We start from the raw sequence: 14,236 nt of genomic DNA on the forward strand, positions 1-14,236 counted from the left end.
CATCTAAATCCTTGCTTAGTTGTATGAGCACCAACAAGTCAACAAAGAAAATGTTTGCTTTTTAATTTTTAAAAAATGGAAATAGTGCTTTTTGGCAGCAGTATATAATGCAAATTATGCTGGGTGTATTGAATTATCTATATTTAAATCAGTAGGACTTACATACCGTATTTTCCGGTGTATAAGACGACTGGGCGTATAAGACGACCCCCAACTTTTGAGATGATTTTCATGGGTTAAAGTCTTATAAGCCGGAAAATACGGGTAAGTAGGAAGTCAGGGCTGCTTCTCAATTAGGTGAAGGTGTCGCGGCCCACGGGCGCGACATTCAGCGGGGCCCCTCTTCGCAGCACGGCGCACGGGCCTCGCCCGTCTCCCCACGGACGCGCCTTCCTCACTACGGGAGCCACTCCCGCCATCCCCGCACGCCACTGATGCAGGCCCACCTCGACTTGTCGTGAGCCAGCCTTCTCCCACGCGTCGGCTGCATCTCCCAACCGTCCGACGCCGCCTTAGAGATTGCCCAGCAGCTGGCCAGCGCGTGCATGCGCAGGATGCCTCTGCCGGGACTCACCCGATGCCGGTGGGCTCCGCGGCGTCCTTGCCCGGGACCGGGCCCGTCCGGGTCGCAGCGACCCTGGACGCAATGTGGGACGGGTCATTTAGCGGCGACAGTCTGGCTGAGCGGCGGCTTCAGAATGCGGTGATAGAGGCTGCGCCCGTTACACCTACTAGCCTGGCTGGGAACGCGGCGTCGTCAGAGCCCGTGAAGGCTGAAGAGGGGTCCATGGACTGGGGCTGGGAGGGGGCCATGCACGGGTGGGTGATGGGCGTGGTGGGAGGAATGGCGGGCCACGAGGAGGTGGTCCCGGGGTACAATGGAAGTTTACCTGGCGAGCGGAAGATGCCGGGAGGCAGGGGTGAGGCAGGAGGCATTGTCAGGGAAGGGTGGGGTGGAAAAAGGGAGTGGGCGGGTGTAGGCGTGTATTTATTTATTTATTTATTTGTTTGTTTGTTTGTTTGTTTTCTATACCGCCCTTCTCCTGGAGGACTCAGGGCGGTGTACAGAGCAATAAAGTAAGAATACAATAAAGCAATAAAGTGAGAAAATTTTAAAACCCAAATCCATCAGGCCAGGCCGGCTTGTTGGAATAGATAAGTTTTTGATCACGCCGGAAGGAGCGAAGGTCGGGGGCCATCTGGATTTCAGCTGGTAAGCGGTTCCAAAGGATTGGTGCACCCACCGAGAATGCTCTCCCCCTGGGGGTCACCAGCCGACATTCTCTGACCGGTGGCACCCTGAGGAGGCCCTCTCTGTGGGAGCGCACAGGACGGAGGGATGTTGATGTGTATGGGTGGGGTGGGCGGTTTATTTATGAGGAGGCCGTCTTTCGCCATTCTCGAGCGCTGGATTTGTCCGTTTCCACTAACATCTCTGCTCCCGAGGATTTACTATTTTCCGGCGTATAAGGCGACTGGGCGTATAAGACGACCCCCAACTTTTGAGAAGATTTTCATGCGTTAAAAAGTCGTCTTATACGCCAGAAAATACGGTATGTCACTTAATGCTCATTTAGTTAAATATTTTTGAAGTTTTTATTTCTATTTTTTCACTACTAAAAACTATGCCAAAGCTAGGTATAATTCCCTGAAGGGAAAAAGTAGTTTTAAATAATTATTATTCGGTAAAATTGTAGCAATGTTCCAAATTTAACTATGATATTGAAATTTAACTATGATATTATGTCTATGTTCATAAAACATACCAAATCACAAGCCCACTAACCATAGTTTAACTTCTGGTGTTATGCAAAATCCATTAGCATGATGGATTCATTTGCTGCAAATGCAGAAAATAAGATTAATTTAACATGGCTGTGTAAAAAAGGGGTCTTTTGTTTTCACAAAAGGCAGATATCCAGCTTGCGAGTCCTAATTTGTCATTTGCTTGAGCCACTAATTAGAGGCAGGTGCAGAATAGCAGTGAAGAAGCAGTGAAATCTATTCCCTTCCACTTTCTATAAACTGTATATTGTTCATTGTGCTAATTCACGGGCTTTATGCAGTATATTAATAACTCATAAATTTCCTTAATGAATTAAGGTACTTGGTTAGGTTCACCTACATAGTGAATTATAAATTAACCACACTTGCTGAGTCCATACAGCAGACTGAGAAAAACTAGTCAATTGCATATTTTATGCTTAATGTTGTTTAAATCTACTCTAACTCAAGGTTTGTTTATAGACTACACTACACCTTCAATACTTAAAAAGCAAATGTCTTTTTAAGACATTAACAGAAGACATTAATTTAATAGAACTCAGAATAATTGCAGATGGAATATGAGCCAATAAATAATGTAGGCAAAAATTAGGAGTTTTACTTCCAAATCATGAAAAGTAATTGTTTCATATCATTTGATCAGACTGATTTAAATAGTCTGTCCAATTCTTTGGCTCAATACTTTAAGAAATATTCAGAGAAACTGAAACAGATCAAGTAATAAGTTTACAGGATGCATAATATATGATCAAAGGAATAGAAATTAAGTTTCATGAAGATACATTTGAAAGAGTCAGACCTGCTTAGTGTTGGAAAAGATGACTAAGTAATGCAGGGATATCTTCCACAGAGATAGTAGCTGCAATTTTGTGATTACAGATCAGTTGTACATGCAATGCCATCATTTTTATTGTATAAGTTCCCCCAACCTGATAGACACCCATGGATAGTAGATATTGTATTTGAAAGGATGTCACAGACCCATTCTCTTTTGTTAAGTGTGAGTATGGAATAAAGGAATGTGAAAATATAGAAAGATGGATTCACATTCAATGTTACAAAAGCTTGTTAGTAATAAGATTAGTTTAACAGTGGAGCAATCATCCATGGAAGTGGTGAGCTCCCTTTTATTGGATTTGGTGAAATACATACGGTACTAGATAAACATCAGACTAGGATGCTTTCATTTTGATTTCTACTGTACAATGGGATTGACCTTTTGGCTAAAATGGCCAATTTTGTCTTTATGATTCTATTAAGCCACAGTTGGCTGGGTTTGTTTAACATTATAACATAAATCATAATTTGTAAACCATACTGCCTGGATTCACACAATATACTAAATCAAACAACATTTTGATCTAGCATGTGTGAATCTAGTCATTGTGATGTACCCAATTGGTTAAAGAAACATGGCTTAGCATGGTGTGTGATCCTTATATGGAGGCTTATGTCTGCATACAACAGATCTCTGGAGGTTTGTACTTGATTGATATAAGCAGACAGAGACCTATCAGAGATAGAACTGGACATTATGAAGCTCAATAAGTGGTTCTCAGTCAAGTTTACCAATAGAAGAGACTACATGTAGCTGTAGGTTGAATGTGGGGGTCTTGGGTGCTCTTTGAAGTTGGTGTTTTTATGCAGATGTTTCATTGCCTGGCTAGGTAACATCCTCATGTTAGAGGCAAGGAGGTTTGCTCTCTGTTTATGTAATGTAGCTTGCCTTATCATTGGTGGGGGTGTTATTTTTTTCTTGGAGTTTCCTTGGTTAGGTTGTTTTTCTGAGTTGGTAATTCCTTGATTAGGGTATTGTTTTCTACATGATCATTTGGTGCTAATTTTGGTGTTAATTCCTGCTTATGAGTCACATTTGCTCTATTATTTTGTTCTTTTAAATTCAGAGACATTTTTTAAAATAAAACTGAATGAGTTTGAGTTTTGGACAACAGCATCACCACCAGATGAATTCGTAACTGGCTTACCAGCCATACTCAGCGTGTGGTCCTCAATGGAACTGCATCTACATGGAGGGAAGTGTGTAGAGGGGTGCCTGAGAGCTCTGTTCTGGGCCCAGTGCTCTTCAACATTTTCATCAACGATTTGGATGAGGGGATAGATGGGGAACTCATCCAATTTGCAGACGACACGAAGCTGGCAGTAATAGCCAACACTCCAGAAGATAGGTTTAACATACAGAAGGATCTTGACAGACTTGAACATTGGGTGCTATCTAACAAAATGAAATTCAGTGGTGAAAAAAGTAAGGCAAGAAATTTAGGCAAGAAAAACCAAATGCACAGGTATAGTATAGGTTGCTCAATAGTAGCAACTGTGAGAGGGATCTTGGAGTCCTAACGGACAATCACTTAAATATGAGCTAGCAGCGTGCTGCAGCTGCCAAAAAAGCCAACACAGTGCTAGGCTGCATTAACAGAGGGATAGAATCAAAATCACGTGAAGTATTAATACTACTTTACAATGCCTTGGTAAGGCCACACTTGGAATACTGCATCCAGTTTTGGTCACCACGATGTAAAAAAGGTGTTGACTCTAGAAAGAGTACAGACAAGAGCAACAAAGATGATTGGGGGACTGGAGGCTAAAACATATAAGGAACGGTTGCTGGAATTGGGTATGTGTAGTTTAACGAAGAGAAGGGTGAGGGGTGACATGATAGCAGTGTTCCAATATCTCAGGGGCTGCCACAAAGAAGAGGGAGTCGAGCTATTCTCCAAAGCGCCTGAAGGCAGGACAAGAAGCAATGGATGGAAACTAATCAAGGAGAGAAGCAACCTAGAACTAAGGAGAAACTTCCTGACAGATCAATTAATTAGTGGAACAACCTGCCTCCAGAAGTTGTGAATGCTCCAACACTGGAAGTTTTTAAGAAGAGACTGGACAGCCATTTGTCTGAAATGGTATAGGGTTTCCTGCCTGAGCAGGGGGTTGGACTAGATGACCTCCAAAGTCCCTTCCAACTACTACTACTACTACTAATTATTATTATTATTATTATTATTATTATTATTATTATTATTATTATTATTATTATTATTATTATTATTATTATTATTATTATTATTATTATTATTATTATGTTCTAGAAAAGATTTGGAAGTCTCAGGAGCTGAAGCTTCTTTGAGGGTGAAACAAACATGGCATAATTATAGAGATGCTACAAGTTAAAAGCAAGTTCACATATTTGACTTTTCTCCAAGCTCAGTTGGATTTAATACCAGAGGAACTGAGAATCATACACCATGAGAACAGAAGTAACTAAATACTCCTTTTGATGTTCTTCTGAAACTTCATTATGTATAAGAAATTCACACAAGGTTAAGTGAACCGCAAGCTCCAGGTGTTACATATTCACACCCTGTTCGATTTCTGGAATTGGTCTCAACTTTGAGGGTGTGCCCATAACATATTTTGTCACTTTTTTTTTTTTGCTTTTTGTGTTGAACCAGAATCAGCGTTCTTTACCTCATGCTTTCCTCTCCAGGAAATGTAGAGCTCCATTTTGATTTTATTTCATTATGGTGATTATTCACGCATAGCAAACCACACTTCTCTATATAAGGGAGTAGATGAGAGATTAGAGCTCTGTTTCTACAACTTGAAATTGTATGGGTTTCAACTCCCAGAATTCCCAAGTCAGTGTGGAACTGCGTAGGGAAAATACATTGGTGCACCTTTAAACAATGGTGAAGCATACTACTTATTACTTATGTTCTAACAGGGAGAGGAAGCTGAACTAACTTCCAGCAACCCTAACTATCAGTGCTCTACTATAGGTCACAGTTATGAAGACCATCTTTCCCCATGCTTACCCTTTAGTTGCTGATGGAAAATTCTGGTAGCTGTAGTTACTACATAGTCAAAGAACAGCAAGTTGGGAACACTCATCTAAGACAACCCACTTATTAATTCTTTGTGACATCTTGAAAGACATTCCTTTGCATGCAGGCCTTGCCAATTATGTGGAAAAAGACTAAAAAAATATAGATGAGGATTACTCATAATTGTGAACCACAGTTGGTTTAGCCACAAACAAATGGAATAAACAGGGAATAAACTAGGTTAAATTTCATACAGGATATCCTAAATTAGAAACACATTAAACCACAGCCTACTGTTTATAAATCATATTGCTGGGTATTCATGCTACCGGTATATATATTTGGTTCGGGATTAGAATATTGTGTGAACCCAACCATTATTTAAAATACTGTGATATGTGAATCCAGCCAAACTCATAAACCAAGGATTCAAATAAATTTAATATACTGTGTAATGCTTCCCACTGACTTGGAATAAAATATTGTCACTTTTGTACATCTTTATTGGCTTTTACTGCTCAATTACTTTCCCTCTTTAATCAAGAAAGCCAACAGAATGCTGTGTGCAACAGCTTTGCAACTACTAGACATGAATCAGAGGAAACAGGACTTGACAAACTGTGCCTCCTAGAAGTTTCAGAACATATAGTGCTTCAACTCAGCTGAGAGAATAGGCACAGTGTACACATCCTAGGAACACAAGGACAGCCTTGTAAGTACGTAAAGGCAGATCCTAGTAGAAAATGTCACACCTTGCTTCTGTGAGCCTTGTGGAATACAAGCCAACAGAAGCCACCAAGAATTGCACAGCATGGAGAAAACAGTAGCAAACAGTCCCAGTAAAGGATTAAGGATTTAAATAATGGTTTATTTTGTACCTGAATCAGAGTTTTTCCTAACATTCGTATGACATGTGCCTGATCGCAGTCTGAAAACCAGGTTAAAACATTGGTTCCAAATTAGCAGACTGATATTCCTGTTTATGTAGGATTTGTGTGTGTGTGTGTGTGTGTGTGTGTGTGTGTGTGTGTTCCTGATCTTTCTCTTCTCTCTCTATTCATAAGGATGGAATGCTGGACCCACTGCAGATTCATTAAAGGCAGAACTGTCTGAAGTTGCAGTCACAAGGACATTTTCTAAAGACTCAGTCCTCGTGAACATTTTGAAATTCACTTTTGAATAAATAAATTTAAGATTACAGCCTGATAGGTAGTCCTAAGCATATTGATTCAGCAATAGATTGCCCCGAATCCAATGAGACTTATTCTCTATCCATTAGGCTTAGGATGCACAATAAATCTGGGAATCCTCTATTATCGGAGGATTAGCAGGTTGCTGTGAAGCCATTGAATCCACTTACACTTTAGTACTGTACATAAAAACTGGATTCTGGTTTCCCAAGCAGAACAATCTCTTGAGGTTATTTGTTCCAGTGCTCTTATTTTAGGATGATATTCCTAATATCCAATCAGAATCTGATTTTTATTACGGAAGGCTATGATTCGGTGTCCTGAACTTTGCAACAATAATAAACAAGTCATGCCTTTGTTTGTTTGAACGCCTCAGATGTTTAAGGAATGTTACTATGTGCCTCCTGAGTCATCTTTATTCAAGGTTAAACATACACAGTTCTTTCAATCTCTCCCTACAGATCTTAATTTCCACTCCACTGATAATCTTTTCCCTGCCTTTATCTTAATCCCCTGTAGTATCCAAAACTGGATTAGGTACCTCAGGTGATGTATGCCCAATACAGCTCTTCATTAGGAAATTTTCTATTTCTAGTGATTTAGCCTAAAGCTGCAGTTGCATTTTTTTAAAGTCACATCACATTGCTGACATGTTCAATTTGTGATCGATTAAAATGCCAAGATCCTTTTACAAATACTATTATCACACTGCTTTTCACTTTGATATGTGCATTGTGTTTGGGTTTGTTTTTTTTAATTTCCTAAATGGACAAGTTTGCAAAGCTTGTGGTTGCTTAGTAAACTCTGTTAAAGACAGTGGAAACTGGCTTTTACCAAACCTGAGAGTCTATTTGTAAGACTGGGAGTTTTATCTTCCAGCACTGGGGAAGACAGCTGGGTGGCTGCAACTTCTTCAGCAGGGCTCATTGGGGTAAAAGCAATATCTTAAATATTTTCTAAGGAAACACAAAGTCATCATAGAAGAGATGGGTTTTCCAGCCATCACCAATGAAGGAGCTGTTACATCCTTCTCACAATTAGAATCTGAAATTGTTCAACAATACTGATCAGACCTAAGTAAAGGAATTTCAGTTCCCTCAACACAAACTTAATGGATGGCACATTTTGCTGGCTAAGGGCTGAACTTGGCCCTTCACTGAGGTATCAAGAGGATTTACAAAAACTATTTTTTAATTTAAAAATGTTTACATTTTATTGTAGTTAATTTAAGTATTCTCAGTGCATGTAATGTTTTCTCCCTTCTATCACAATACGTTATAGAGTGAAAACTACATCTCGGAGTCTGGTCATTTTGACCCTTTTGCCTTCTCCTCTAGTTTCAATCCTCCCCTTCCCCAACAAGAAGGGAAGGAATTGGTTTAAACATTATGTTAAGTCTAGGGCAAAGGTATGCAACCTTGGCTCTTTTATGACTTGTGGACTTCAACTCTGGGAGTTGAAGTCCATGAGTCATAAAAGAGCCAAGGTTTCCTACCCCTGGTCTAGGTTCTATCACAGTGATGGCGAACCTTTTAGAAACCAAGTGCCCAAACTGCAACCCAAAACCCACGTATGTATCGTCGGGTGCCAGGTGGGCATGGCCCATTGGGTGGGCGTGGCCCATTGGGTGGCCGTGGCTGCGGTGGTAACGGCAGACTGGGTGGGACTAAAAAGTTCAATCAATCAATTCCAACTTTGCGAGATCTTTTTTTCCCCCCTCGATTAGTTGAAATTGATTGAACATTTCTCTCTCTTTCTTTTTGCACACAGCGGCAGAGGCCTAAAGCAAAAAGGTTTTATAAAACCTAGCTGAAGGCCTAGGACTGGGGTGACGGTATGCGTGCCCACAGAAAGTGCTCTGCGTGCCACCTGTGGCACGCGTGCCATAGGTTCGCCACCACGGGGCTATCAGATCTATGCTACAAAAGTCCAGTTAGCCACTAGACAGCAGCAAAGAGTTGGATATTTTATTGTTCTCATTTGCATATTTGGGGCCCAGGTCTCATAGTTACAGCTAGGCCTCGACTGACAACAATTTATTGACCGAAGTCACAACGGTGCTGAACAAAAGCGACTTTATGACCATTTTTCACACAACCATTGCAGCATCCCAACTGTCACATGATCAAAATTTAGATGCTTGGCAACTGATTCATATTTGTGAATCACGTGATCACCTTTTGTGACCTTCTGACAAGCAAAGTCAACGGGGAGACCAGATTCACTTAAAAACCGTGTTACTAATTTAACTGCAGTGATTCACCAACTGTGGCAAGAAAGGCTGTAAAATGGAGCAAAACTCACTTAACAACTATCTCCCTTAGCAACAGAAATGTTGGGGTCAATTGTGGTCATAGGTTGAGGACTACTTGGATATGTTAGCACTTTGCAAATGAAACCAATAACTCTGCTCAGTTATTATTGGCTTATAGCAGGGGTGTCAAATTGCCGGCCCAGAGGCTGGACACATCATCCGAAAGCCGTGCCCACCCCACTGCCGGCAATAGCAAAACTGTCCTAATATGTTGCGCGACCTCAAATAACGTCGCAAGTTTGACATGTCTGGCTTACAGTGTTTGGGAACCCAGGCATTATGGCCATTCTTTCATCTTCCTGTCCCATGAGATCCAACAGGAGGGACATGTTGCAGGTCCTGTTGGCCAAGGTGTTTAGTTTGGTGTGACCCAGGAGAAGACCCTTTTCTATGTGCCTCCAATCCTCTGGAACGTATCCAACCCCAGCCACCCCAAAGTGAGATTGGCCCAAGCCATTGGACCTAGGGGTGCCATGGAAGTATTAAATGGCTATATTATATTAGGTTTAGAATGTTTTCTCCCCTGTCTTTTTGTTATTATAATTTTTGATTGTATTTTAATGATTTTGTTTTAATAATGTTAATTGTTTGGCTTTATTTTTCTTTCTTTCTGTGTGCTGCCCAGAACCACAAGGTTGAGATAGGCAGCTATATAAATTTAATAAATCAATAAATTGGGGTGTATGACTTAGCACAATATGTGAATTTAGCCAATTGTGACTTCTTTAAGAAACCATATTTTCTTTTTTCTTTTTTTAAAAAGTGACTTTATTCTATGCTCACTGAAGCTTGCCAGTCTTCATTTTATCTTGTTCCCTTGGATAGGAGATTGCTAAAAAAAATGTTATATATGCTACAAGCTTTTAAATTCCTGAATCCTACTTCTTACGTATGGGGATGTTGCAATCATAACCTTATATAGCCAGCAGCCATAAAATGTCACTTAATCACCAATTCTTGGTACGTCTTTAGTTCAGATCCACTTAGTTACATAATTGCTCACTGGAACTAATTTGCATCCCCAATTCAATAGAAAAAAATCACTTTAAAGGGATTTATTTAAATAATGTCAAGAAGAACATTGTCCTTTCTCAGACAAGAGGTTCTTTCAGGTGAAGATTTTAGTGTGCAATTGCCCTGCCTCTTTTACTGATCATTATACAAACTGGAAGGAGAGTCTGGAAGAGACGAATTCTGCTTCTAACTACCTGCTTCCAAACATGTTTCTGTTTCTGTCTTCACGTACGTGTGTTTTAGATTGTGATGTTAGGAGAATTCCATCCTAGAGTCCCAAAGCATCTTTAGATCTTCTATATTCCTCTTTTTAGCACCATAAAGAGATTAAATCCAGCACAAAGCTGCTAAACACATACACTGAGCTGTGGTAAGAGAACTAACATGAGTCAGAAACTAGAGATGAACTAAGGGCCTGACTCACCTTTATGTGGTGACATCACTTGGGGAAAGGGGTTGTTTGTTAACAAAAACCAAACTAAACAAAGGTTCTGGGTTACATTGGTACATCTTCCTTGATAGCCATGTATGGTATAACAGCAAATGTGCTGGATGATGGAGGTCAAAGACCCCATCAACTATGGAACCTTTCTAGGTGATTTTGAGCCAGCCATTCATTGTCACAGAGTTGTTGTCATAGAAAAAAAATGGAGCGGGGAGTGTTATGTATACTGCCTTCACCTAATAGGTAAAAGTGAGATGTAAATCTAAAAAGTAAGGGACTAGATTTTGTCTCAAATGCTCAGAAAGTTAAAATCGGTCAACGCAGACTAGCATTTTCCAGATAGCTTGGACTTTCAATTATTATTCATAGCTGCCATGCCTGTTGGGGTGATAGAAATTGTAGTCTAACAATTCTGGAGAGTACCAGGCTAGATCAGGGCAATCTTACGTTCTTGGGAACCACAGTTAACAAAGAGTTTGGTCTGCCTATTTTGAGAAGAGAAATGTTTGGATTTTTCTTTACAATAATGCTAAGTCTATTTAACAGCCTGCCTCACATTTGTCATAAGTTTCCTGCCCCAAAAAAGGAAGAAGCTTCACCACATTTTGCTAATTTCTTTGTCAAAAGTCTGCAATTTGTTATGAGAGGTTTCAGGGCCTCAAAGCAGGGTTGTGACCTGCATATGGTCCCTGGGGCCACAGATTGATTATTTCTGAACTGGATGGGTTAATAATGAAATTCAATGCAAAACCATTTTTTATGCTCCTAAGAATGAGTCAGGTTAACATTTGAAAGGAGGATATATTGAAATATAGCAGTTAGTGGGACAGGGAAGCAGAGGCCACTGCCATCCTTTGCTGGTTTCTTCCATGTGATAGGAAAAAGAACATTGTATATTATCAGACTTAAAAAGCATTTTTAATAGATAAAAATAACCAAACTCCTCAAGAAGATTAATTTTGAGGTAATAGCCCTTTCTTTGTACTTACTGCTTAACCAAATTCTTTCTCCAGTTGTTATAATGCTTCAAGTAGAGTTCAAGTAGAGTGAACATGTATACTTTGGTGCTTTATGTTTTGTATCACATTACCAAGAGACTTGGGCTTAAGACTCCAGTTTAGGCTCCATTTTGTTTTGGAGAAAGGTGGCACAGCAGGAGAAGTCAGAGACAATCAGGAACAAGAGAGACTTGATTACTTTGTTTGCTTGCATGTATAATTGGATTAAGAAGAGGTGCCTGATTAAATTTCAGGAAGTGAAATCGTGCATTGCCTATCAAATTAAGAGCCACCACCCTGCCAATAAAGCCACAAAAGCAATCTTTTACATTGGCCAATTTAGAGCAGTCTTGGGGGAAAATAACCCAATTGTGAAGCATTAGCACATCTGTCTAGGTCACCAAAGTTCATGGCAATTTGACAATACTTTTCTGACAACCTTTTATTTCTAGACTCTAGGTTTTTTTGTGTGTAATCAAATAATTCATCCAGGTTCTTGTTGACTAATTGGGATACACCTAATTTTTCTGTGTCTATCCTGAATATAACCCAAAGTCATCAAGTCTTGAGATTTTGTCTTGAAAGCTATAACTACTATTTTTTTCCTTTGCCAACATTTGCTTCTGTCAGCTCTGCCCTTTGATTTTGTTTTAAGAAAATGACTTAGCTTTCATTTGGATTTTCTGTGACTGATACCTATACAATCAATACAGTACTTGTATATTCTTCATTAATCATTTGTCAAATGAATCATGCACCGAAAAATGAAGGATATGAGACACAAGAGAAAAATTAAGTCCAAAAAGCTAGGTACAGACTTAAAATCAAATTCAATACAATAGAAATTTACCTGATAGTTCTGTTTCACATTTTGTCTGTATAGTTATTTATCTTTGCTTGCAGACCAGGAATTTTAGAAACTCACTAACAGTGCCAAATAAGCACATACCAATTGCTGTAACAGCTTCAAGCTGGTAAAATAAGAGAATGCGTGTAGATTTTAAAAATCCAATCATTCAAACCCAGGTGTTTCAACCTGCTGGTCTTTGAATGGGGAAATGGCTACTAACTGTAGAAAACAGCAATAATAATAAAGTTGGAAGGGACCTTGGAGGTCATCTAGTCCAACCCCCTGCTCAGGCAGGAAACCCTATACCAGGGGTCTTCAAACTCGGCCCTTTTATGACTCATGGACTTCAACTCCCAGAATTCCTCAGCCAGCATGCCTGGCTGAGAAATTCTGGGAGTTGAAGTCCATGAGTCATAAAAGGGCCGAGTTTGAAGACCCATGCCCTATACCATTTCAGACAAATGGCTGTCCAGTCTCTTCTTAAAAACTTCCAGTGTTGGAGCATTCACAACTTCTGGAGGCAGGTTGTTCCACTGATTAATTGTTCTAACTGTCAGGAAATTTCTCCTTAGTTCTAGGCTGCTTCTCTCCTTGACTAGTTTCCATCCGTTGCTTCTTGTCCTGCCTTCAGGTGCTTTAGAGAGTAGCTTGACTCCCCCTTCTTTGTGGCAGCCCCTGAGATATTGGAACACTGCTATCATGTCACCCCTCACCCTTCTCTTCATTAAACTAGACATACCCAATTCCAGCAACTGTTCTTTATATGTTTTAGCCTCCAGTGCCCTAATCATCTTTGCTGCTCTACTCTGTACTCTTTCTAAAATCTCAACATCTGTTTTACATCATGGTGACCAAAACTGGATGCAGTATTCCAAGTGAGGCCTTACAAAGGCATTGTAAAGTGGTATTAATGCTTCACATGATCTTGATTCTATCCCTCTGTTAATGCAGCCTAGCACTGTGTTGGCTTTTTTGGCAGCTGCAGCACGCTGCTAGCTCATATTTAAATGATTGTCCACTAGGACTCCAAGATCCCTCTCACAGTTGCTACTATTGAGCAACCTATACTATACCTGTGCATTTGGTTTTTCTTGCCTAAATGTGGAACCTTACTTTTTTCACCATTGAATTTCATTTTGTAAGATAGCACCCAATGTTCAAGTCAAGATCCTTCTGTATCTTAAGTCTATCTTCTAGAGTGTTGGCTATTACTACCAGCTTGGTGTCATCTGCAAATTGGATGAGTTCCCCATCTATCCCCTCATCCAAATCATTGATGAAAATGTTGAAGAGCACTGGGCCCAGAACAGAACCCTCGGGCACCCCTCTACACACTTCCCTCCATGTAGATGCAGTTCCATTGAGGACCACATGCTGAGTACGGCCGGTCAGCCAGCTACGAATCCATCTGGTGGTGATGCTGTCTTACTGAATCAGAAACAAATTGATAATAGGGTCTTTGCAAATTTGGTCACCATCTTTAGCTGCATCATCTCCCAGTTGATTTTCCCACAGAGCCTAAACATCCATGGCTATTTGATGTTCTCACCAGAGCACTAAGATGTGACAAAAGACCATAAGAAGCAATGTACAATCCCTGTTATGTGTTGGTACTGTACAGTCTTGAATCATAGAAGGAGGGAGCTACAGAATAACTCATTTCTGCCCACAGCATGTAGAAGCTCCACCTAAATCTAGTTGCAGCTCATATTTTGAGTGAATGTAAGTTACTTGTCTTAACACTGCAATTTAATGTAGGAAAAAAGAGGGGCCATCTCAAAAGTCAAGCTCACGCTAG

The 14,236-nt window shown here is 40.2% G+C and overlaps 1 protein-coding gene across 1 annotated transcript in view; it reads left to right on the top strand.

Annotated features, from left to right (window-relative positions):
• Window positions 1-577: 577 nt before the first annotated feature.
• Window positions 578-14,236, top strand: part of RNF17 (ring finger protein 17) — a gene marked incomplete at its 5' end in the record, with an annotated part of 180,213 nt that continues 166,554 nt past the window's right edge. The window contains one exon of the mRNA XM_081327716.1: window positions 578-819. Coding sequence (XP_081183842.1) covers window positions 578-819 — 242 coding nt within the window. The remainder of the gene's footprint in view (window positions 820-14,236) is intronic.

Source organism: Vipera berus, assembly GCF_964194415.1.
Source record: "Vipera berus genome assembly, chromosome: 4".
NCBI classification, from domain to species: domain Eukaryota; kingdom Metazoa; phylum Chordata; class Lepidosauria; order Squamata; family Viperidae; genus Vipera; species Vipera berus.